Raw genomic sequence first — 26,205 nt, forward strand, 5'->3', positions numbered from 1 at the left:
AGTGGTAGAGCAGGAGCCTTGAGCTGAAGCGTGCCCAGGCCCAGAGTTCAAGCCCCATGACTGACAAAAAAAAATTCACGTGGATCTTACCTCCAATAAAGTATCACCCCTCACTCCCACCACCACCACCAAAAAAAAAAGAGCTAGAAATGGAGCTGTGGCTTGTGTAACAGAGTGCAATTCCTGAGTAAATAAAGCTAAGGGATAGCATCTAGGCATCTAGGCAGAGTTCAAGTCTCAGTATTGGTAAGAAAAAAACAAGCCTTACAAACCATAATAACCCAAGATGAGTAAAATGTTTTAGCTGTTATCTCTTTAGTCAGATAGCATTGATTGCTAGAGGACATTCTTTTCTTTTTTCTTGTTTAAAAACATTTTCATTGTATTTTTTTGTTGGGATAATGTATAGTAGGGTTACAGTTACATTTGCCAGGTAGTGGGTACATTACTTCTGCAACCTTGATACCCTTCTCATGTTTTTGTACCCCTTTCCCTCTCTTCTTCAGGAAATTCTTTTCTTCAAGGAAATTACTTCCCTTGATTTATAGTCCAACTTACAAGAATTGGGGTGAAGTAACAGACAACATGTAGTGACTTATTTAATGATTTTTATGGGGGCGTCTGATTGCAGCCAGCATATAGGGTTACAAGATAGGCAACAAAAGAAAAACAAACAACAGTACACTGAGATTCAGATTAACAAGTATTTTATATATTTTTAGTGTAGGTATTCCTACAATATTGATAAGGTACACCTATACTAAAAAAAGTTCACTATTTTAAATTCAAGTTTAACTATGTTGTCGTTTTATTTTGCTACTCCCGAGAAGAGTACTAGTACATTAACACGAAGTGTTAGGCTTCGTTGAGTTTATGGTGCTTAGTAGGTACTAATCCATTCAGTTGCCCCAGACAGGGAACAAAAGACATGTCTAGTTTGCCGCTGCTGGTTCATGTGCATAATACTGGCTACTCAAGTGGTGAGACTTGGAGAATGCCGTTGGAAGCTAAGCAGGGCAGGAAAGTCAGTGAGACTCTTATCTGTAATTAACCAGTAGAAAAAAAGTGTGAAATGGGCCTGAAGCTGCAGTGGTTGAGTGCTACTCTTGTATACAAATAGCTCAGGGATAGTGACCAGGCCCTGGGTTTAAGTTAAAGTTTCGGACTGGCACACACATACACAAAAGCAAAATGACAGAAACAAACAAACAAAAAAAAAGCCAAGCCAATCAAGGAACTGCGATACCAAAGTACGAAAGAATCTTGGCCTTTTCAGGAACCCGTAGCTGACCCAAGTGACACACTCGCTAATTTGATTGATTTGCCCGCTTCCATTCTTCCCTTCTGGCAACTTGAAAAGAGTTGCTCGACCACTTCTTTCTTCTCAAAGTCCCGCCTTTTCGGCTGCCCCCCCCCCCCAATGGTGAAAATCGATTACCCAAAAGGAGCCAGCGAAAGCGTCGACGTGGATTTCCGAGGAGCGGAAGTAGTCAGATTTCACTTAGGGTCGTAAAGCGCGGATGGCTTGCTCACCTTCCGGATAACGACACCTGCTCAGACTGTCAGTGCCGGCCTTCCTCGTGTAAAGGGAATCTGCCGGGCCCTTGCTAATTCCATTTCTTTCCCTTTCCGGGCCCTTCCCTATCGTCGCCCCCTTCACCTTGGATCATGTTCAAGAAGTAAGGACATGCTGTGGCCTCCATCGACTGATCCCAAAGGCGGTGGGGTGGGGGTGGGGGAGAGGGAGAGAGCTCACAGCCTTTTTCCCCCTGTGTCCCTGCCATCCTGACTCCCTAAGGTTTTCTCTCACTCGCAACTTGCCACACTTCTTTCAGCTTTTCATCCCTAATTCTCCATGGAGTTTCGGTACCTCCACTCCCATTTCCTTCCCCCCCCATCCCATCTTTCTTTTGTCCCCACCCGCAATCCTATCTCCATTACTAGGGTTCTACCAATCACATCTTTGCACTGCGATTTAGGGGCTTATCCTCTTTAGCTGAGAGGGAAGCCCTGCGTTCGCTGCCATGTGGTTATTACTTATGAACTTGAATAAAGGAAGGCTTGACTTCCTGGGTCATGGGAGCGAAGGAGTCTGGGTGACAGGAAGCCAGTGGCCTGTCAAGCCAATTGCCTAGTTGCTAGATTAACCTTGTCTTGAAAATAACGTGATTGCCCCATAGGCTATTCAGTGAAACGAAGACAAAATTACTGGGGATCCTACCTAGTGCGTTTACTTTCCACACTTGGTAGACGCGAAAATCAAACGGGGAACATGGGCAAAGGAAGGTGGGTTTTGCATGTAAAATTTTGAGGAAAAGATAGCTAAAGATCTTAGAAATCATCGCTACCATCTCTTAAAACCAATCACAGAAGATTACATACATTAGTAGGGACCGATTTGATTTGTTATGCTTCGGTTGTTATTTTGTGTTTTAATGCTTTTTTTTTTAAAGACGGCTTTTATTAGTGCGAGCGAGCTTCTGTCTCTTCTTTTAGTATAAGATTTTCCAAGAAAGGCGTGTATATATGTATATCGTTTATAACAGATTATACTACAAACTCTCTCTCTCTCTCTCTCTCTCTCTCTCTCTCTCTCTCACACACACACACACACTAATTCTTGTGTACATGACAGTTTAATATTGTTTTAAGTGTGGCTCTGTATTGGACAGAATAAAACAAAAATGGTATTTAAAATAATTTAGTTTATAATAATTTTAAAATAGAAATATTTGCTTTGGAATAGATGATAAAGTAGAACAATACTTACAGACATTCTCAGACTTTGCTTATCAATGTTTTTGTTTTTCTTGCAAAAAATCATTTTGCAGATTTGATGAAAAAGAAAATGTGTCCAACTGCATCCAACTGAAAACCTCCGTTATTAAGGGTATTAAGAACCAATTGATAGACCAATTTCCAGGTATTGAGCCATGGCTTAATCAAATCATGCCTAAGAAAGATCCTGTCAAAATTGTTCGATGGTAAGTGGTTCTTTTCCTTCATCTAAACTTTAGCATACCTGAATTTTAAATGATTACTTGTACTCATTCTAAATGAAATGATTTCCAAATTAACCACGTGTAGATAAAAGAAATACTAGCTCAATGTTTTTTATTCACAGTTCATTTTATTCTTTAGATTGTCTAGCAATGGAATTAAAATAATAAAATGTTAAAATGAAATTGACTATAGCAAATACTATTTTTTTCTCTTTGTGGAATAGGATAAACAATAAACAATGTTTTCTCTGTTGACTAGGATTTGTGTGTGTGTGTGGTGTGTGTGTGTGTGCCAGTCCTGGGCTTGAGCTCAGGGCCTGAGCACTGTCCTTGGACTTTCACAAGGCTAGAGCTCTACCACTGGAGCCTCAGCACCGCTTCCGGCTTTTTTTCTATGTATGTGGTACCGAGGAATCGAACCTGGGTCTTCATGCATGCTAAGCAAGCACTCTACCACTAGGCCAAACTCTCAGCCCCTTGACTAGGATTTTTATTGAAATAAAATGTTTACTGGAGCAGGGTGCGGAAGTTCATGCCTATAATCCTAGCTATTCAGGAGGCTGAGATCTGAGGATGGCTTTTCAAAGCCATCCTGGGCACTAAAGTACATGAGTGTCTTATGTCCAATTAACCACCAGACAACAGGAATTGGGGCTGTAGCTCAAGGGATAGGGCATTAGCCTTGAGCCTTGAGCCTTGAGCCCATAGTTCAAAACCCAGGTCAACCTCCAGGATCCCCGCCACATAAGCACTCTACCACTAGGCCAAACTCCAGGCCCCCTTGTTCACTTTTGACAGATGATATTTAGCTTGGTACTTTGTAACATTTTGTATCTTTTTTTTTGTCAGTCTTGGGCCTTGAACTCTGGGGCTGGGCACTGTCCTCTCTTCAGCTCAAGGCTATTGCTTTACTACTTGAGCCACAGTGCCACTTCCAGTTTTCTGGTGGTTAATTGGAGATAAGTCTCACGGACTTTTGTGTCTGGGCTGGCTTTGCACCACGATCCTCAAAACTCAGCCTCTTGAGTAGCACGGTTAAAGGCATTGGTATCTTTTTATGTGCCAATTCTGTGTTAGACATTTTCAAGGATGTTTGACTTACATTCTTTTTTGACAGATAATATCTAACTTGGTACTTTGTAACATTTCTTTTGCAGCCATGAACATATAGAAATCCTAACAGTAAATGGAGAATTACTGTTTTTTAGACAAAGAGAAGGGCCTTTTTATCCAACCCTAAGGTTACTTCACAAATGTAAGTCTTGCTAGAAATATGTATTTGGGGATACAGAAAGTCACAGAAGGAATTGAAAATAACCTCTAATAATTATTTATTAGTAGAATGTAATGAGGTATATAAGGTCAATGCTCATCTTATGGTAAGTCTGAAAATCATAAATCCTTTTATTTTGCATTCTAGAAATCATAAAAATGATTCCATTCATTCTTTCATTCATTCAATAAATATTTATTGAACTTAGTATGTGCCAGGCACTGAGCTAGATACTTAGAGAAACAGACATAATCCTTATCTTTATGAAGGTAATAATATAATAAGGAGAAGAGATAACAGGTAATTATACAAATATGTGTTCACAAAGCAACGACTTATGGGCATTATCTTTTTTTAAATTTGTATCGAGATTTGCCTAATAGTTGTAATTCTATACACGGGAAAGCATTAGCTAAGTGTAAGAGTCTCATTTATACTAGTTGAATACCATGGTCAGATACTATTAACTTATATTTATTTCATACTCACATTTGCAAGTTATTGTTGAGTATAAGAAAATTTCACAGGCAGATAAGATGCTAGGGAGCAGAAAGTTTAGAAAATTTCTGCTTTTTAGTCCAATATTTTAGTCAAGAGGCAGAAGGAAAGGAAAGGTGGTAACTGTCAGCCTCTATTGTTGGTGCTAGTTTTTGGAATCAAGAGATCAATTTTGAATTACTTGGTGGAACAGAGGTTTGAAGCAGTAACCTGATAGGCAAGTCTCTAGAGGTAAATCATTTAAAGATTTATATGGGATTAATCATAATTATTTGAGCAAGTATGACTGTTGACTTGAAAAAACTGAGAAATTAAATACTGATACAATGATACTGATAGAAGTCTTAAGTGAAAATAATATAACGTTAGGATATTTTGACATGAACTCCTCATCAACTGACATAATAGGGATTAAAAGTTATTAAATATTTATCATGAGCTTTGGAGTCACAAACAAATGCAAGCCCTCACCCATAAAAAAGATATAAAAGACTTCCTTATGATTTGGGGAAATTTAGATATGGCTTGGCTATAAACGTTTTGTTGGTTTGGAGGCTTGATTTCAGGGCTTGGGCACTGCCCCATGTGCTCTTTTACTCAAGGCTGGTTGTCTACCACTTTGAACCACAGTGCCACTTCTAGGTTTTGAGTGATTCACTGGAGAAAAGAATCTCATGGGCTACTTTTTTGACTGGGCTGCCTTCCTACCTGAATCCTCAGATCTCAGCTTTCTGAGTAGCAAGGATTACAGGCATGAACCATCAGTGCCTGGCTGCGATAAACTTATAAGAATATTATTAAATTTTTAGGTGTAATTACTGTAATGTGTGTGTGTGCTTGTTACTGGTACTTGAACCCAGGACCTGAGCACTATCCCTTAGCTTTTGTGCCCAAGACTAGTATTTTACCACTTGAGCCACAGCTCCAATTCTGGTTCACAGCTGCACTTCTGGATTTTTGGTGCTTAATTGTATATTAGAGTCTCATGAGATTCTAAGATCCTCAGAGATCCTCAGATCTCTACCTTCTAAATAGTTAGGATGACAAGTGTGATTCATGAGCTCCTGGTTGCACAAAACATTTTGAATGAGCAATTATTGATTCTAGGTAGAGATTATGAACTATTCTCCCAGTTTTTCTGTAAGTTGAGCATTATCATATTTGAGGAAAAGGTTGTCCTAGTTCATAATGTTTTGGAGACTTACCTTATAGAACACCTTTGCTATTCTTAGACACAAAGCAGGATAATATGGTTGTTTAATACATAATCTTGGAATTAGGCCGAGCTAGGGTCAATTTTCAGTGCATATCACTCTTTGGCAAATCATTTAACCTGTTTAAGTTTTGCTTCCTTATCTTTAGAAATGGACACTATAACTGTACATCTCGCTGAGGTTGTGAGGATTAAATGAAATAGTGCATGTATTGTACCTAGCACAATGCCTGAAACATAGTAAGTGTTCAATATATGATAGAGTTTATAATGATGTAGTAATTGTTCAATAAATGTTCAGTACTACTTACCATCATCAGTCATCATCATCATCATCATCATCATCATCATTATCATAATTATGAAGCATAAAATATTAATGAGGATGAAGGTCTAGAAAACAAATGAAAACTAATGTGTAGTAAATAAGTTCAGTCAAAGCTTGTGCATAGTAAATGTAATAGTTTGGTTATTATTTTCTTGCTGGTCCTAGGATTGAATTCAGGGTCTGGACACTGCCCTTGAGCTTTCTTGCTCAAGGCTTGAGCTATAGCTTCACTTGCAGCTTTTTGCTGGTTAATTGAATATTAAGAGTGTCAGGGACTTCCTTCCTTGGGCTGGTTTTGAGCTGGGATCCTCAACATCCGAACCTCCTGAGCAGCTGGGATTACAGGCTTGAGGCTCTGGTGCACAACTATCCCCCTCCTCCTCCTTTTCTTTAAAACTTGCATAGAGCACTGCCATTGACATTCTCATACAGTTACAGTATCAGTGATTTTACTGTCTTAAATATCACCTGTGTTCTTTTTTTTTCCCCAGTCCGAGGCTTGAAGTCAGGGCCTGAGCACTGTCTTTGGGCTTTCTTAAGGCTAGAGCTCTATCACTTGAAAAATAGCACCACTTCCGGTTTCTCTATGTATGTAATACCGAAGAATCAAACTTGGGTCTTTGTGCATTTCTAGGCAAGCACTCTACCACTAGGACTAGGACATCTCTGGCTTTTGAGTGGTTAATTGGAGATAAGAGTCTCATGGGGATTTTTCTGCTAAGGCTGACTTCGAATTTCCGTCCTCAGATCTCAGCCTTCTCAGTAGCTAGGAGTACAGTGTATGACACCAGCATTGGTGTCTACTATATTTTTTTGGTGGTCATGGGACTTGAACTCTGGGCCTGGGCGTTGTCCCTGAGCTCTTCAGCTCAAAGCTACCACCCTACCCCTCGAGCCACATCACCATTTCCAGTTTTCTGGTGGTTAATTGGAGATAGCTCAGGTCCTTTTGTACCTGGGCTGGTTTTGAACCGTGATCCTCAGATCTCAGCCTCCTGAGTAGCTAGGATTACAGGCATTACCCACTGCTCCCAGCTATTTTTTTATTTTTATTTTTTCCAGCTATTTTTTTTTATCAGTGCTGAGGTTTGAGCTTAGGGACTGGGAACTGTCCCTGAGCTTCTTTGCTTAATGCTTGCACTCGACCATTTGAGCCACAGCAGCACTTCTGGCTTTTTTTGTTTATATGATATTTAGGAATTGATCCCAGGGATTCATGCATGCTAAGCAAACACTCCACCATTAAGCCACATTCCAAGTCTACAATAAAGAAAAAAAACCACAGCATTTAGTAATAGGATCAGTGAAAGATAGTGTTTTAGTTTAATTTTGCATGTCAGACAGTACTATAATTCTGGAAAACATTTATTCATGTTCTTTGGCTTTTTCTTTTGAGTCTTATTCTTAATAAGTTATATGATTTATTTCTTCTTTTTTAGATCCTTTTATCTTGCCACACCAGCAAGTTGACAAAGGAGCCATCAAGTTTGTACTCAGTGGAGCAAATATCATGTGTCCAGGCTTAACTTCTCCCGGAGCTAAGCTTTACCCTGCTGCAGTAGATACCATTGTTGTATCCTTCCCAGGTTCTAACTGCTGAAAAATGCATTGGTTGTATTGTTAGTACAAAAAGATCTATCATACAAATGGGAAGCAAGTGCTGTTATATTAATACTACAATTATGTTTCCTCTGATATAGTTTCATAAAAGTTAGATGAAGACAGGTTATGAATCTCATCTGCAATGCAGGCTAATTAAGACTGTTCTTTTTTTTCAGTGGATCAAGGGGCTTGAACTAGGCCTGGGAGCTGTCCCTGAGCTCTTCATCTCAAGGCTACCCTAACCCAGGGCCTGGGCACTTTTCCTGACCTCTTCAACTCAAGGCTACCCTAACCCTGGGCCTGGGCACTTTTCCTGAGCTCTTCACCTCAAGGCTACCACCATAACCTTGAGCGAAGCACCACTTCCTGTTTTCTTGGGGTTAATTGGAGATAAGAGTCTCAGGTCCTTTTGTGTCTGAGCTGGCTCTGAACCTTGATCCTCAGATCTCAGCCTCTTGAGTAGCTAGGATTACAGGTGTGAGCCACCTGGCTCTGATTTGTTTTTTGTATAAAACTTAGATAATGTCCTTAGATTCTTCATTACTAGTAGAAAGGACATAGGTGATGTGGTTTCTGTAAATTTTTTTTTACACCAGTCCTGGGGCTTGAACTCAGGGCCTGGCCACAGTCCTTGAATAATTTTTGTTCAAAGCTAGTGCTCTGCCACTTGATCCACAGCACCACTTCCAGCTTTTTCTGTGTATGTGGTACCGAGGAATTGAACCCAGGGCTTCATGCATGCGAAGTGAGCACTCTACCACTAGGCCACACTCCTGCTCCAATAGGCTTTAAGTAGAAGACTTTTTAAATTCTAAACAGTTTTTTTTTGACAGTCCTGTGACTTGAACGCAGGGCCTGGGCACTGCCCCTGAGTTTCTTTTGCTCAAGGCTAGCACTGTACCACTTGAGCCATAGCGCCACTTCTGGTTTTTCTGTTTATATGGTTCTGAAGAATTGAACTGAGGGCTTCATGCATATTAGGCAAGTACTCTACCACTAAACCACATTCCAGCCCAGCAGTAGACTTCTTAAATGGAAGATTTGCGAGTAACTACACACACACACACACAGACACACACAGACACACACATACACATACACACACACACACACACACACACACACACACACACACACACACACACCTGTCTCAGGGCTTGAACTCAGTGCCTGGCACTGTCCCTAATCTTTTTCTCTCAAGGCTAGTGTTTACCACTTTGAGCCAGAGTTCCACTTCTTATTTATATTTTTAGCTCAGTCTTGCTATCTTGTTTAGGCTTGTCTCAAATGCATGGGTGAAATTGATCCTGCCTCAGTATCCTGATTAACAGAACTATTCAGGTAGTAGGTAGGTATGAACTACCACACCTAGCAACTTTAAAAAAAAATAATTTGTACTTTGAAATAGTATAGACTTATAAGCAAGTGCTGAAAGGTAGTATACAGAGTTAAAGAGGTTTTCTGTACCCTGGAGGCATTTTTTTAAATGGTAGTACTGGTGTTAAAGTCATAGCCTCTTGATGGCTTGAATTTCACGATTAGCTTGTGTCCTATAAACACATACTACAGTAGGGTTCTTTTTTTTGGTGTGTGTGTGTGTGTGTGTGTGTGGGTGGGTGGGTGGGTGGGTGTGTGTGTGCCAGCCAGTATTTTTCCAGAAGCTTCAGGTAGTAACCAATACTGGACTTTTTTCCCCTGGGAATCTTTAAAATAAAAAAAATTGGGTTATTATCATCTTTTTTGACACAGAGTTTCACAGTAGCTCAGCGTGGCCTTGTGTTTATTTGCTGTAGTTGAAGCTGGTCTCAATCTTGCAGTCTTGTTGCTTTCCAAGGACCAAAATTACAGGAATGTATTATCACACCCACCTGGTATACAATTATTATTTTACTATGTCTTTTTTTTTGCCAGTCCTGGGGCTTGAACTCAGGGCCTGAGCACTGTCCTTGGGCTTTCTCAAGACTAGTGTTCTACCCTTGAGCCACAGCACCACTTCTGGATTTTTCTATATATTTGGTACCAGTGAATAGAACCCTGGGCTTCATGCAGGGTAGGCAAGCACTCTACCCCTAGTCCACACTCCCAGGCCTACTATGTCTTTTATATAAGGCCAGTATTCAGGGACCAAAGCAGTTAGAGAAATGGATATTTATTTTGTAGGTTTTGGAATTTATGTGCATGATACCTACTTTTTTGTATGCTTAGTCTGGTTTTATTCATATGAGTTGTATTAACATTTTACTTTGAATCAAAATGGTTATTTGGCATTTACTGTATACGTTGTTTACAATGTATTTATAGACTGTTAAGTCCCTACTCTCAAAAGTCTGAGGTTATGGTCTAGGAAAGGACATTTGGGAATCAGAATGGCAAATTGATCTTTACTTCATAACTTTTCCCTCCCTGAAACTATTTTGAGAGATAATTTTCTTAGCTGTGTGTTTTCAGGCAATCATGGCAGAAGGAAAACAGCATGCTTTATGTGTTGGAGTTATGAAGATGTCTGCAGAAGATATGTGAGTGTCATATTAGGCCCCTTAGCTTTTGACATATGAGAAACCAACCCAGAAACTGTCAGGTGAACTTTTGTTCATTGTACATCATAGAGATATCTAAACACAGAAGCCTCATTTCTTTTTTTTCATAATTTTTAGGAAACCACTGAAAATTATTTGTGTATAGGATTGCATCCTTTTTTTAGGAAGTCTAAAAACCCATATGTCGACATAGGTGTTTTTATGTGTATATGTGTGTGCTTGTATGTATGTATGCATGTATGTGCTACTATAGGAACTTTTTTTGTATGTATGCCTATAGTAGAGCTTGAATTCAATGCTTGGGCATTGTCACTTAATTTTTTACTCAGTTGGCATTCTACCACTAAGCTACCCCTTCTAGCTTTTTGGTGATTAATTAGAGATGAGAATGTCATGACTCTCCTCCCCTGGCTAGCTTTGAACCGTGGTCCTAGATCTCAGGTCCTGAGTAAGAAGGATTATTATTTTTTTTTTTGCCAGTCCTGGGCTTGAGCTCAGGGCCTGAGCACTGTCCTTGGACTTTCTCAAGGCTAGAGCTCTACCACTTGAGCCTCAGCACCACTTCTGACTTTTTTCTATGTATGTGGTACCGAGGAATCGAACCCGGGTCTTCATGCATGCTAGGCAAGCACTTTAACCACGAGGCCAAACTCCCGGCCCAAGAAGGATTATTGGTATGAGCCACTGGAGTCCAGCACTAATACGTCTTAATATAGACGGTGATGTAAGTGCAGTAGCAATAAAATCCCTAAATGTGACAGTAATTACAAGACAACAAGGCACTTTCAACATAATTGTCATGCATAAATATTTACAAATGCATAAAATACGTTTTGTGTTTTTTTCTCTCTGTAGTGAGAAAGTCAACAAAGGGATTGGCATTGAAAATATCCATTATTTGAATGATGGGCTGTGGCATATGAAGACATATAAATGAGCCTCAAAAGGAAGACACTTGGGCTCAATATGGATATTGTGCGGTATCTGTGTCTGTGTTTGTGTGATAAATTCAATGAATAGCATGAACTAAATGCCTCTGATTTCAATGAATAAATTCTAGAGATTCTAAAATTTTCTTAGCTTCAGAAATTATTTTTTTCTTAAATGCATGTTAAAATTAGGGAGAAAACTTAGACATTGAAAGGTATCTGGTAAGGAAGATAAGATAACTAAACCTTTCTTAAGTTAATAAAGTAAGGTGGCTTGCTAAATGAGCTTGCAGTTTTATGGTGGGCCCCCAGATAATTTCTCTAGACAATTAGACTAAAAGCTAGACTGGGAATTTTATTTTATTAGTCCAGATTATACAGCAGTACTTCTTCTTCTTTTTTTTTTGGGGTGGGTCATGAGGCTTGAACTCAGCCTGGGCGTTGTTCCTGAGCTCTTCAGCTCAAGGCTATCACCCTACCCTTGATCCAAGCTCCACTTCCCATTTTCTAGAGGTTAATTGGAGATAAGAGTCACATTCTCTAGTGCCAGGCTGGCTTTGAACCTTGATCCTCAGATCTCAGCCTCCTGAGTAGCTAGGATTACAGGCGTGAGCCACCAGCTTGGCTAGTACTCCTTTTTCTTTTTGTTTTTAAATTTTTTTTTCTATTTTTTTATTGTGATTAATAGAAGGGATACATTATATTCACCAGATAAAAGGTGCATAACTTCACAAACATTGATACTCTTTCTCATGATAGTACTCCTTTTTCTAAAAATTTAATTTTATTGTTGGGGTGATATACAGAAAGGTTGTAGTTACATTCACCAGGTAGTGGGTACATTATTTCTTGAACATTGTTATCCTTTCCCATATTTTTCTCCCACTCTCCTTTCCCCCACCCCTCCCAATCATCTTGTTTTTCCCTTACCATCCCATTTTCACATATACAAGTAAATGTACATACAATATTCCAGGTACCAAAGTCATGTACAGTAACATGAGATAAACCTTAAGGGGAAAAGAAGAAAAAAGAAATAGCTTCACATAGTACATTAAGAATAACAATCACAAAGATAAACTTTTTGTCTCCATATCCTGGAGTTCATTTCATTTAGCCTTATCCTATATTGTCATATGTACATAGCTTTTGAGCTATTATTATCCTTTGTTAGGAGAATCTTAAACATGTACTAATTGTTACAAATGAGGGAAACCACGTAGCCTATGTTTCTTTGGGTCTGCTTTACTTCACTTATATGATTTTTTCCATGTCTTTACATTCCCTTACAAATGGGGCAGTGCCATTCTTTCTGATGGCAGCATAGAATTCCATGGTGCAAATATACCACATTTTCACGATCCATTCATCTACTGGGGGGTATTTAGGTCCGAGACCATGACTCAAACTTGGTTACCTGATATTATTCCTCATTGGCTGGTATTCTCCCCAACTGAGTCATGCCCCAAACCCCAGTGCCACTTTTCTTTTGTCTTTATGTTTTCATTTGTCTTTATAATTTATTTTCACAAAATGTACTCTTTCCCTGACTTATGTAACTTTAGCCCTCTGTTTTATTACCTTATAATATATATATATATATATATATTTTTTTTTTTTTTTTTTGTCGGTCGTGGGGCTTGAACTTTGAGCCTAGGCACTGTCCCTGAGCTCTTCAGCTCAAGGCTACTGCCCTACCCCTTGAGTCACAGCCCCACTTCCCGTTTTCTAGTGTCACATTCTTTAGTGCCTGGGCTGGCTTTGAACCTTGATCCTCAGATCTCAGTCTCCTGAGTAGCTAGGATTAGAGGTATGAGCCAACTGCCCAGCAAGAGTACATTTGTTTTTGGACAAAACCATCCCCTCTTTTGCTCTGTTTTTTTTCTCCTATTCCCACCCACAAGTTATATAGCTCATTTGCAACATAGTGTCTAGTGAGTACCACTGTTGCATTTGTTCACCCTTTATTACAAATGCTTTCTTGACTACTGAAGTAGTCATCAAAACTTGTAAAGTGGACTGGGAATGTGATTTAGTGGTAGAGTGCATGAAGTCTGCATGAAGTCCTTGGTTCAATTGATTCCTCAGTACCACATAAACAGAAAAAGCGGGAAGTGGTGGTGTAGCTCAAGTGCTAGCACTGAGTTCAAACCCCAGTAATGATAAAAAAAGAGAGAACCTGTAAAGTACATATGAGCTAAATGCAAAAATATTCCTGGGCCAGGACTTTGGCGTAGTGGCAGAGTGCTTGCCTAGTATGCCCGAAGACCGGGGTTTGATTCCTCAGTACCACATAGAAAAAGCCAGAAGTGGTGCTGTGGCTCAAGTGGTAGCACTCTAGCCTTGACAAAGCCCCAGGACTGACGAAAAACATTCCTTAGGTAGTATCTAATAGTAGCTTTAAAAATCCAATGTATCTGGGCACTGGTGGCTCATGCCTGTAATCTCAGCTACTCAGGAGGCTGAGGTCTGAGGACTGCTGCCAAAGCCAGTCTGGGCAGGAAAGTCCCATTGAGACTCTTATTTCCAATTAACCACCAGAAAACCAGGAAGTGGTGCGGTTGCTCAAAGTGGTACTGTGGTAGCCCTGAATGAAAAAGCTCAAGGATAAAACCGACTTCAAATCCAATGACGAACAACAACAACAAAAAAGATCTACAATCAATAGTGTTAATATGGGAGAGTAAATTTACCAGGCAATGATGTGCAAAATAAATCAGATCTCCTTTTTCTTTCTTTTTTTTTTTTGGCCAGTCCTGGGCTTGGGCTCAGGGCTTGAGCACTGTCCTTGGATTTTCTCAAGGCTAGCACTCTACCACTTAAGCCTCAGCACCACTTCCGGCTTTTTGCTATGTATGTGGTACAGAGGGATTGAACCTGGGTCTTCGTGCATGCTAGGCAAGCACTCTAACACTAGGCCAAACTCCGGGCCTCAAGATCTCTTTTTTCTAAAGCACAAAAAGTAGAAAGTCAAATTCATCAGACCATCTAAATATTTATTCCATTTATTTGCCAGTCCTGGGGCTTGTGCTCAGGTCCTGAGCACTATCCTTGGGCTTTCCTCAAGGCTAGATCTCTACCAACTGAGCCACAGCACCACTCTGGCTTTTCTATGTATATGGTACTGAGGACTTGAACCCAGGTCTTTATGCATGCTAGGCAAACACTCCATCACTAGGCCAAACTCTCAGCCATTTATTCCATTTCTTTTAGAGTCTTGCCATGTAGCATAGGCTGTACTAGAACTGATTCTCTTGCCACAGCTCCTGAGTATACTATCACCCCTACTTTTTTTTGTGTGTGTGAGCCCCCCCCCAGCTTCCATGAGACTCTTATCTCTAAGTAACTTGCCAAAAAAGTCAGAAGTGGTAGAGTGCTAGCCTTGAGCAAAAGAGCTTGAATAGTGCCCAGACCCTGAGTTCAAACCCTGGTACTGACTGGCACCAAAAATTCCCATTTTAAAAGTAGAGAAACCATCCTAACTTTGTTTTTCTTTTAATATATTTTAAATTCAGCTAATATGTGAACACAGAGTTTATTTACCTTCAAATTGTAAGTGTTCTAAGAATTCCACCAAAGGAGAAAAAAATCTAGACTTAAAAGAATACAAAAATTGCCAGGCACCAGTGGCTCATGCCTCTAATCCTAGCTACTGAGGAAGCTGAGATCTGAAGATTGCAGTTCAAAGCCAGCCTGGACATGAAAGCCCATGAGACTCTTATCTCTGATTAATCACTGAGGCTCAACTGGTCGCTCAGGCCTAGAGTTCAAGTGCCATCATCGACCCCCCACCAAAAAAAATTTTTTTTACATCCTTTTTTTTTTTTTTGCCAGGCTTGGGCTTGGGCTCAGGGCCTGAGCACTGTCCTTGGACTTTCTCAAGGCTAGAGCTCTACCACTTGAGCCTCAGCACCACTTCCAGCTTTTTGCTATGTATGTGGTACCAAGGAATTGAACCCGGGTTTTCGTGCATGCTAGGCAAGCACTCAACCACTAGGCCAAACTCCCAGCACCCCCCCAAATTTTTTTTACTATTTTTTTTGCTTGGGCTGTGCTGTGCTTTGTTTTTAAGCTATCTATAATTAGTTGTACAAAGGAGTTAACATTTAACTGTTGTGTTGTAAGGCAAGAATACAAAGAAGCCACATTTTGAGGGTTCCGATTTTGACTGCATGGTGGACTCCAGTCTTGAAGACCAGCAGTGTGAAAATACAGTTTAGGCCAGAGGGAACAGAAACAACAAAAACCAACAAGCCAATTCAGTTCCAGAAGACAGGACACGACATGAACAAGGAGACGTGTTTCATGGTATCCTGGTGCCTAAGCTGGCCCAGCCCTTCCAGCCTTAAATAGGCTGAGGACAGTGTGCAGGGTCATAGGAAACTGTGTAATAAGTAGGGCACCCCTGGAGTCAAACAACATGTATCTACATGTTCCCCATTGAGCGAGGCATCACAGCATGGGTGTGTGAGTACACACAGACATGGCATATACTTCTATTTTTATTTCTTATCCATAGGGATCATAATATGTATTTCTGCATACTTACATTTTAACATTTTCAATTTCTTGTGATATGAAAGATTTTAGCCGAGAAAATTGCCAGTGGCTCTATACCTGTAATCTTAACTTCTTACGAGGCTAAGATCTAAGGACCTTGGATGGAAGCCAAGCTTGACAGACCAATCTGTGAGACTCTTATCTTCAACTGTCTAGTAAAAAATCCACAGAAGTGGGCTGGGCACCAGTGGCTCACTCCTATAATCCTAGCTACACAGGTGGCTAAGATCTGAGGATCTCGGTTCAGATCCAGCTCAGGCACCAAAGTCTGTGAGACTCATCTCCAATTAACCACCAGAAAATCAGAAGTGGCACTGTGGCTCAAGTGGTAGTGCACTAGCCTTGAGCTGGAGAGCTCAGGGGCAGCATCAGGCCCAAAGTTCACGCCCCTAGACTGACAAAAAACAAAAAAATCTAGAAGTAGAGGTTTAAGCTCAGGTGGTAGCGTGCCAGACTTAAGTGAAAAAGCCAAGTAAGCATGTCAAGCCGAGTTCAAGCCCCAGTACCTACACAACAAGACAATATTTTTCACTGACATCACATCTCAGCTGGGGTTAAGGGATGTGGGTTGCCATATGAAAGTATACTTGTGGAATGGCAATGTGGCTTAGTGGTAAAGTACTTGCCCAGCACATGAAGCCCTGGATTTGATTCCTCAGTACCACATAAACAGAAAAAGCTGGAAGTGGCTCTGTGGCACAAGTGGTAGAGTGTTAGCCTTGAGCAAAAGAAGCTCTGGGACAGTGCCCAGGCTAAGAGTTCAAGCCCTAGAACCAGAAAAAAAGAAAAAAAAAGTGTAGTTGCATTCATCACCAACTTCTATTACTCTTCAATCTTTTTATTTCTCTCCCCATACAGTGGAAATGAGTGTTAGTTTTTGGCTACTGAATGTATTATTTTCCTCAGTAAAGCTAAATGGAGATCAAATCTGTTAACTATGATCTTAGTGGAAGAGTTTTCTGTCAGTGACTTGGATTTTATCTATGAAATTGAATATAAATTAATAGATGTCATGTTGAGCCTTTTTATAATTATTCATATAAATTATGATTGACTATCAATTTGATTTAAAAGGGTATATTACAGTAGTAAATCTGGTAATGTAATACATTTTGACATAATATTTTAGTATACTAATACAGTTAATGATGAAAATGTTAATATATTGATGTTGGGGACAAGAAAATAAAAATGTAAAAAAATTAAATATATTTTTTTCTTGGGGGTCAGTGTCTCACACACAGAAAACACCATCATTATCCTCATATTAGGCATCTTTGATCAACAGTACTTCCACCAGAGATCACAGGTTAGGGTGCTTGAGAAAGAAGTTTAGTGGCCTAGTGGTAGAGTGCTTGCTCGATTAGCATGCACGAAGACCCAGAATCAATTCCTTGATTCAACATACACAAAAAAAGAGTTGGAAGTGGTTCTGTGACTCAAATGGTAGAGTGTTAGCCTTGGCAAAGCCCAAGGACAGTGCCCAGGCCCTGAGTCTATGCTCCAGGACTGGCAAAAAAAAGAGTGGGGGGCTGGGAGTTTGGCCTAATTAGGTAGAGTCCTTGCCTTGTATGCATGAAGACCTGGGTTTGATTCCTTAGTACCACGTACATAGTGAAGCCAGAAGTGCGACTGGGAGTTTGGCCTAGTGGTAGAGTGCTTGCCTAGCACGCATGAAGACCTTGGCTTGATTCCTCGGTACCACATACATGGAAAATGCTACAAGTGGTGCTGTGGCTCAAGTGGTAGCATACTAGCCTTAAGAAAGCCCAAGGATGGGGCTGGGAGTTTGGCCTAGTGGTAGAATGCTTGCCTAGCATGCACAAAGACTGGGGTTCAATTCCTTGGTAACACATACATAGAAAAAGGCTGGAAATGGAGCTGTGGCTCAAGTGGTAGAGCTTTAGTCTTGAGAAAAGTCCAAGAACAGTGCTCAGGCCCTGAGTATAGTCCCCAGGACTGGCAAAAAAAAGGAAGGAACAAGAAAAGAAAGAAAGCCCAAGGATAGTGGTCAGGCCCTGAGTTCAGTCCTCAGGACTGGCAAAGAAAAACAAAGTTTTATGATTTTTTTTTAAATTGCCAAACTCCCAGCCCAATTTTATGATTGTTCAAAACCAGTAACACTGGAAGTGAAGCCACAGCTCAAGTGATAGAGCACCAGCCTTAAGTAAAAGAAAAACTAAGGGACAGTGACCAAACCCTGAGAACACACACACAAATAAACCCCAAGCTAAATCAACAATGCTTCATCTTAACCAATAGTCCTAACAGCAACCAGAACAATGGAAGCAAAGGGTTTGACACACTACTGTAAGGATCAGTTATCTGAAGCCAAAGCCTTCCTTAGGAAATTAAGGAAATTATCTGGTTTGCTAACAATTTGAGAGACCATTAACATCATGATTAAAGGCTAGATTACAGGCTGAGCAAATTATAGGATAAGTCAGCTCCAGGTATGTCACATATTGGTGAGCACAAATACAATTGTATATACCACTGGGTGGATCTGGGGGGTTTTCATTGAAATTAGACAAATGTTATGGAAATTGAAGGTAGATAGTTAAGATTTAGGGCCTTCATACCAAAAACAGCTATGTGTGGTACAAGCAATAACCTGGGTAACTTTCAGAATTTCAAGAATAACACAATAAAACCCAAGCCAGAATCAACTTATGTAAGTGAAATTGAAAAAAAAAAAGCTTCAATACCTTCACACTCAAATCTGGCGTTACACAAAATTTTGTTTGCTAAGGAATTAGATAACCTTCATAAGTAATTTTCACTTCTTTTTTAAAAAATTTTCTATCAGTCTTGGGGCTTGAACTCTGGGCCTGGGCACTGTCCCTGAACTCTTCAGCTCAAGGCTACAGCCCTATTCCTTAAGCCACAGTGCCACTTGCCACTTCTGGTTTTCTGGTGGTTAATTGGAGACGAGTCTCACAGACTTTAGTGCCCAGGCTGGCTCTGAACAGGCTCAGATCTACATCTCCTGAGTAGCTAGGATTACAGGTGTGAACCACTACAATAGCTGATTTTCACTTTTTCTATGAGGGATAGAATTCAATTTTCCTTGCTGGTTTGGTGGATCACTCCTGTAATCCTAGCTACTCAGGAGGCTTAGACCTGAGGATTGCAGTTAGCCACTAGAAAACTGGAAGTGGTGCTGTGGCTCAATGGGTAGGGTAGTAGCCTTGAGCTGAAGAGCTCAGGGACAATGTCCAGGCCCAGAGTTCAAGCCCCAGGACTGAAGAAATTCAGTTTTCCTTGCTGGTTTGGTGGCTCACGCCTGTAATCCTAGCTACCCAGGAGGCTTAGACCTGAGGATTGCAGTTAGCCACTAGAAAACGAAGTGGTGCTGTGGCTCAATGGGTAGGGCAGTAGCCTTGAGCTAAAGAGCTCAGGGACAATGTCCAGGCCCAGATTTCAAGCCCCAGGACTGAAAAAATTCAGTTTTCCTTTCACATTGGTTAGGAATGTTTCCACTGTAATTTTGGGAAATTCAAAGCATGAATGTACATTGGATGTAAAGGAAACAGAGTGAAACATTTTAACAGAAAATTAACAACTCGAGATTTCACTAACATATATTAAAATGCTAAAAAGACAGGCTAAAGGGCCAGGAGCATGGCCTAGTGGTAGAGTACTTGCCTAGCGTGCATGAAGCCCTGGGTTTGATTCTTTGGTACCACATACACAGAAAAAGCCAGAAGTGGTACTGTGGTCAAGTGGTAGAATGCTATCCTTGAGAAAGCCTAAGGATAGTGTCCAGGCCCTGAGTTCAAGCCCCAGGACTAGCAAAGAAAAAAAGACAGGCTATATTTTTAACCACTCAGGAAAACTAGGTACCTCAATGATTTTTAATGTTTATATCAAGGCTTTATCATATAATATTCATACATATTTTCTTTATTCACAAAATTATTATTTTTCAATCATTTATTGCCAACACATTTGAATTTTTCACAAAGCATTTTAAGGAAAAAGTATTACTCCATCTAATGATATACTAGCAAGCTTTAGTGCATGATTATACCAGTGTCTTCAGATTAGACAAGACAAACAGAAACATACCAGTCCTGGATATGTACTTGTTATCACAAATGACAACAAATGCTTTCTATGATGATCAAATGCATGGTTCTGGTTATTCCATGTCTCAGTCATTATCAGAACCATTTGGAGGTAAGAAAACTAATGCATCATTGAAAACATGTCCAAATGCCCTAAGTCGGTATACACCATACATCATCACATGCATCTGATTAGGAGTTAGTCCATTAAAAGTAACAGCCATATCTGAACAACATCCTTCTACTACCTGGTTTGGGTGATTAGTCTTTGCCTCTTTAATAAAAAGCCCAACAGATTTAGTATTAAATACATCTTTCCCATCAGCATCTTCTGCATTTTCTGCAAACACTCCAGCGTATTTCAGGCAGACTGCTAGTTGCTTATCTTCAGATATCTTCCAAATCATTCCTCCCTGCTCAGGACATTTTTCAGGAATATTGAGAAGGCTATCAAGTCTTTTCATTGACTCTATACTTAAGACTATGCCTCCTTCCACACTCACATATTCAAGGTCTCCAGATTTTATGGTGTGGCCTAGATAGAAAGGTTGTGATGGATCCCTTTTTAACAAAAAATATTTTAGGTTTTCAATAATAGCAAATGTAGTGGGTCGTGCCAGGAAGAACCAGTGGTATTGCTCTTTATACTTGTCAAAGGCATGTTTGTAAGCTTTCCTCATCATCAACCACATATCATTTGTTTCCATATTAATTGATTCAAACACTTTAACATTTTCAGTACTGAAGAACTCGGCTTTGTCACAGTGTTTGGTCCAAGTCTCTTTTACTGCAGCCCAAAGGCTCACATCTTTGGGTTTTACAAGGATGATGCAGTATACCTGAAAGTTCTTACTGAGCTCCATGCGTTCATCCTCTGAAATTTTCAAGATATCTTCTTTGTTAGGAGCTTGTAGGTGATGGTGCTCATGGTGCTGCATTCTATTTCCATGACCAATCCTAACATGTCCTAGTACAGTGAGCAACACACAGCAAATGATTCCCAGCATCACACCTTTCAAAAACGAGCTGCTTTCAGAAAGCATTTTTTCCTATAAAGAAGAAAATGACTTTTATTATTTTTTTATAATTTTTTATTGTAATTAATAAAAGGGTTACATGATATTTGCCAGACAGAAGGTGCATTAATTCACATACATTGATACCTTTTCACATGTCTTGGTACCCATCACCCTCCCCCCCCGAAGAAAATGACTTTTAAAATACTTTGTCTACCCATCTAATCTGGTTGTTCTCATATATTTATATTTCACTGTTTTTTTAAGCTTCTTAAACATTCCAGAATCTTTAGCTTCCAATGTTACCAAAATAAGATATGATACAAACTGGAATTTTCTAGAAACTTTTATATGAAACAGAATCTGCTGTAATGGGCTATTTTTAAGGATTAAATTAACCAAGTACTAAATTAAAAATTACCATAGAAATTAATGTCACAGAGCTTGTCAATTTATCACTCTTCAAATTTTTTTTCTAGTCCTGGGGCTTGAATTCTGGGCCTGGGTGCTGTCGCTGAGCTTTTTTTGCTCAAGGCTAGTGCTCTACTGCCTGAGCCACAGTGTCACTTATGGCTTTTTTCTGTGATTAATTGGATACCAGTCTCACAGACTGTCCTGTTTGGGCTGGCTTTGAATAATGATCCTCAAATCTCAGCCTCCTGAGCAGCTAGGATTATAGGCATGAGCCACTGTGCCTGGCTCCTACTTTTTCTATGTATGAGGTACCAAGGAATTGAACCCAGGTCTTTGTGCATGCTAGGCAAGCACTCTACCATTAGGCCAAACTCCTGGCCTGCAAAGAATTTTTTTTGTTGTTGTTGGTTGTAGGGCTTGAACTCTGGGCCTGGGTACTGTCCTTGCGCTTTTCAGCTCAAGGCTACCACCCTACCTTGAGCCACAGGGCCACTTTTTGTTTTCTGGTGGTTAATTGGAGGTAAGAGTCTCATGGACTTTAGTGCCCAGGCTGACTGTGAACTGTGATCCTCAGATCTCAGCCTCCTGAGTATCTAGGATTACAGGCATGAGCCACCTCGCCGGATCTGAAGAATTTTTTTTCCAGTCCTGGGCTTAGGCTTAGGGCCTTGGGTTTTTCAAGGCTAGAGCTCTACAACTTGAACCACAGCACCACTTTGGCTTTTTTTCTGTGTATGTTTACCAAGGAATTGAACCCAGGCCTTTGTGCATACTAGGCAAGCACTCTACCACTAGGCCAAACCTCCAAACTCAAGAAGTTTGTCATAGCCACTATAAATGAATATATAAATAGAGTGAATATATAAATGTTGTTTTATATCAAGACATTAAAATGAACTGATAAATTCAATTTAAATCCAACTTTCCCATGAAATTTAACTTCTCTTTTCAATATAGTGCTTTAGTTAGTTGATGGTTAATAATATTAAGCATCTATATTATATCTAAAACAGTTTTTTTGAGATTGATACTATGCTCATATATTAATATTAACCTTTCTGTTTCTAAGGCTAATAAAATGAAAGTCCATAATTAAAAGTTATTTGGGGGTTGGGAGCGTAGCCTAGTGGTAGAGTGCTCCCCTAGCATGCACAAAGCCCTGGGTTCGATTCCTCAGTACCATATTCTCAGAAAAATCCAGAAGTGGACGGCACCGAGACCCTGAGTTCAAGTTTCATGACCAACAAAAAAACTATTTGGAGAGGGGTGCTGGTGACTCACATATGTAATCCTAGCTATTCAGGAGGCTGAGATCTGAGGATCACAGTTTAAAGCTAGTCTGAGCAGGAAAGTCTGTAAGAGTCTTGATCTCAAGTCAAGCACCAAAAAAAAAGCCAGCAATGGAGCTGTGCCTCAAATGGTAGAGCATTAGCTTTGAATACAAAAATGAGAGACTGAACATCCAGGCCCTGAGTTGAAGCCGCAGTATAAAAATGACTCAATAAAGGCATAAATGGAGATCATTAATGAACATTTTTATTTCCTCAAAAGGTACTTTTTCCTCTGAGGAAATAAAAAGGGAAAGACCTATGTTTTTATTTTAATTAGTAATGATAACCCAATGTTAAGTACATGTGCTGGAAAATTATATGCTACACATTTATGCTAGTAAAGGCAAAAAATTTCCCAATAATCCTCAAACTCCCCCAAAATGTTCTTTGTTGTGCCTTTTTCTCTTAAATTTGAAGCAAGTCTTAATGACATCAAGTCCTAAATAATGCCATTGCTTTCATTTTACAGGTAGGAAATAGAGGACCTCAGAATGATCCAATGATAAAAAGCTAATCACTGGTAGAAGTGTACTAGAAACTAGATATTGTAGCTTCAGTTTAATCTTTTTTTCCCCATTACAGAATAACACAGTGCTCCTAATATATTACTGAGAATCTAAAAATAAGTTATTCAAAAACTCTGTTTTCCTATATATGAAAGAATGGGATGATATTATGTATATTTGGATTTGCACACACCAATGTTCTACTGTAAGGAAGTTATGTTTGGTCTCTGCTATAAGGAAATAATGATGTCTGTAGTTTTGTTGTAGAGGGAATTAACTTTGACTTGTACCAGGATAGGGTGTGGAACAGACTGAAGATGGTATTTGTGAACATGGGGTGAAAAGAGAGGCAGGATGATGGTATTCCTGTGTGACTCATAGGACTTTTGTCAATAAACATATTCACAAGAGGAAAGGAGAAGCCAATAGTAAAGTTGTGCCTAATAAGAGAATTGTGAGATACACTCTAAAATTAATTGATGTAGGTTTTAGGCATTTCACGTTATTTCTAGCCAATATATGAAGTCCCACGTCTCTGCTGACTTTATTATGGCATATAGGTCGGTTTTCTTTCTGAAGCCAAACTATTGATCAAAGAAGTCTACAAATTTCATACAAAACAAAAAATTGAAATTATTTAAAAATATTTCCCCATTAAGGGAGGCCCGATGATGTACACGATTTTATACAAGAAAGGGAATCTTAAAATTGTACACTTAAGAAAAAAAACAACAACAATCGTACGGAAACAAGGCAGAAACTATCCAAATGACTTCTGAAATGAGTGTTTTTTTGTTGTTATTGTTGTTTTAGGGTGAAGATGGGATGGTGTCAACTGTGGTAAAGGGAGGACAAAATGGAGAATGGGGGTGAGAGAGGACATGAGTCATCTAAAGACCCCACTGAAGAACTAACGCACTGCCCGTTCGGAATGCGGTTTTCTCCCGTTCACAGTACTCGGCTTAGCACCTGTCGGGGCATCCCACGTGGAGCATGCTGGGAATGGGCTAGGGCTTGGTATCCCGGGGAATGGGAATGGGGGGGGGTCTAGTCACTCCAGGTTCCGCTTAGGGTGGGGGGCTAAGGCCTCGACACTCACCCGCATCTAGAATGGCTCGGGTCAGGAATGCGTAGACGTGCACGGCTTTCCTTTCACGTTTTTACGCCACTCGGGTTACGCTTCCGGTCGGGCTGCTCTACATGCAGGAGGAGTCTTCTCGTTGATCTTGCTAAAGGTGGAGAAATCTAGGAAGTTGACGCCCCTAAGGCGGGGTTGGCAAGGCGAGACGGGGCGGGACTCTAAGCAGCATATCCTTTTCCCCGCCCCACGCCAGGCGCTGAGAAGCGCGTTGTGATGACGTAACCAGGTCGCTCGCTCATATCTACCCAATAGAAAGCCACAACAGGCCTGCTGGCGGGGTATGTCACGCTAGGATCGAATTTCTTTTTCCGGGGTAGGGAACCGGTGGGATGCTTGGCGGTTTATTTTATTAGTGTTCCCTTCAGGGCTCTATAATTTCTTTTTGTGTTTCCTTATCTTTATAAATACAACGTTATACGAGGGTGTGGAACCCTGCGTCTCTGAGCGCGGACCAAACTGCAAGATATTGGAGTAGTATTGAATTCAGGAGCAAGAATTTCGGCGGTGTCGGGAGCTAGTGGCTCACGCCTGTTATCTATGTGTCTGGAAGACTCCAATACACGATCAAAAAACGCGGGAGTGGAGCTGTGGCTCAAGTGGTAGAGCGTTAACCTTGAGCATGAAAGCTCAGGCACAGTACCTAGGCCCTGAGTTCAAGACCCAGGACTGGCACACAGAAAAAATATTTTATTACAAAATAACTACGACAAAGAAAGAGAGCATGTGGCATAAATATGCCAGGGGAAGACAGCCCAGGTCAGCCATCTTACACTGTCTCCAACTTCTCTGCTTATTATCAAATGTCCTAAGAATTACATATTTAACCTAAGAGCTGTGAGAAATCATTGATTAGTGAGAAATAGATGATTGTTTGATTGTTGGGTCTTCTGTATCCTGTATGATTGTGATGCAAACTATTAACAATCCTGTCCTTATTTCCTCATTCTTTTGTATCTCCCCCATTAGTTGTTCAGCAGGTTTTAGTTTATCAGCATATCCTGCCATCTTCAGGTTGTATAGACTGCCGTTCGCTAATGCGCTGATTTTCTGCAGTCTTTTATCAGTGGATATTTATTGACCAGCAATGGGAGCTATGTCACTACTCACAGCTGCTTCTGACAGATATTTAATAATGGACCTACATATTCATTATTATAATTATTACTTCTAGATGTAGCTAATATCTCTATTATTCACTCAATAAATTTTCATTGAGAGTGTGAAGCACCAGGCGAGCTTATAAAAGTAAACAAAACATACTGTGGGGCCAGGAGTTTGGCCTAGTGGTAGAGTGCTTCCCTAGCATGCACGAAGGCCCGGGTTCGATTCCTCGGTACCACATACACAGAAAAAGCCACAAAAGGTGCTGTGGCTCAAGTGGCAGAGTACTAGCCTTCAGAAAAAACCCCAAGGACAGTGCTTAGGCCCTGAGTTCAAGTCCCAGGACTGGCAAAAAATACTGTGTTCTTTGTTTTCTTACAGCTTATATTTTTGGGGCAGAAATAGACACTAGTAATCAAAAGAGAGATGTAATTACAGAAATAAGTGATCACAAGGGAAAGCACATACATCTCTGTGTTGAAAACAATTTGAAATGCATGGTGGAATAGGATCAGGAAAAGAATTCCCTGAGGAAGGTAGGCAAAATGCTTTGAAATGAGTGGGATACCACATACACATTCCAAAGAAGGGAATAGAACCTGCATATAAAATAACAGTTTGATCTCTAACCTAAGAACAGTGAGTAATCATTGAAAGATTTTAAATAGAATTTAGAATTACATT

At 40.2% G+C, this 26,205-nt stretch overlaps 2 protein-coding genes across 3 annotated transcripts; one reads left to right on the forward strand and one right to left on the reverse strand.

Moving 5' to 3' along the window:
- The first annotated feature begins 1,346 nt into the window (after window positions 1-1,346).
- Mcts1 (MCTS1 re-initiation and release factor) lies at window positions 1,347-11,524 on the forward strand. 2 transcript variants are annotated; one of them, XM_090325818.1, is made up of 6 exons: window positions 1,347-1,679; window positions 2,832-2,984; window positions 4,160-4,257; window positions 7,754-7,887; window positions 10,365-10,432; window positions 11,309-11,524. In XM_090325818.1, the coding sequence occupies exons 1-6, from the start codon at window positions 1,669-1,671 to the stop codon at window positions 11,388-11,390; spliced, it is 546 nt and encodes a 181-aa protein (XP_090181944.1). In that variant the 5' UTR covers window positions 1,347-1,668; the 3' UTR covers window positions 11,391-11,524. The 2 variants fall into 2 exon arrangements, with proteins under 2 accessions (XP_090181944.1, XP_090181942.1); XM_090325816.1 differs by lacking the exon at window positions 1,347-1,679 and adding an exon at window positions 2,113-2,286.
- An 8,264-nt stretch (window positions 11,525-19,788) lies between these two features.
- Window positions 19,789-24,499, reverse strand: C1galt1c1 (C1GALT1 specific chaperone 1). The gene is made up of 2 exons (XM_090327050.1): window positions 24,379-24,499; window positions 19,789-21,061 (listed from the first exon to the last, which is right to left on the reverse strand). The coding sequence occupies exons 1-2, from the start codon at window positions 24,382-24,384 to the stop codon at window positions 20,099-20,101; spliced, it is 969 nt and encodes a 322-aa protein (XP_090183176.1). The 5' UTR covers window positions 24,385-24,499; the 3' UTR covers window positions 19,789-20,098.
- Window positions 24,500-26,205: the final 1,706 nt, after the last annotated feature.

The sequence above is a fragment of the Megascapheus bottae genome, chromosome X, assembly GCF_031878675.1.
Source record: "Megascapheus bottae isolate mThoBot1 chromosome X, mThoBot2.hap1, whole genome shotgun sequence".
NCBI lineage: Eukaryota > Metazoa > Chordata > Mammalia > Rodentia > Geomyidae > Megascapheus > Megascapheus bottae.

Bases quoted from the DNA above. Each gene is read 5' to 3' on its own strand.
- Mcts1 (XM_090325816.1), top strand. The intron at 4,258-7,753 runs GTAAGTCTTGCT...CTTCTTTTTTAG, and splicing joins CCTAAGGTTACTTCACAAAT to ATCCTTTTATCTTGCCACAC. The intron at 7,888-10,364 runs GTATCCTTCCCA...GTGTGTTTTCAG, and splicing joins CTGCAGTAGATACCATTGTT to GCAATCATGGCAGAAGGAAA.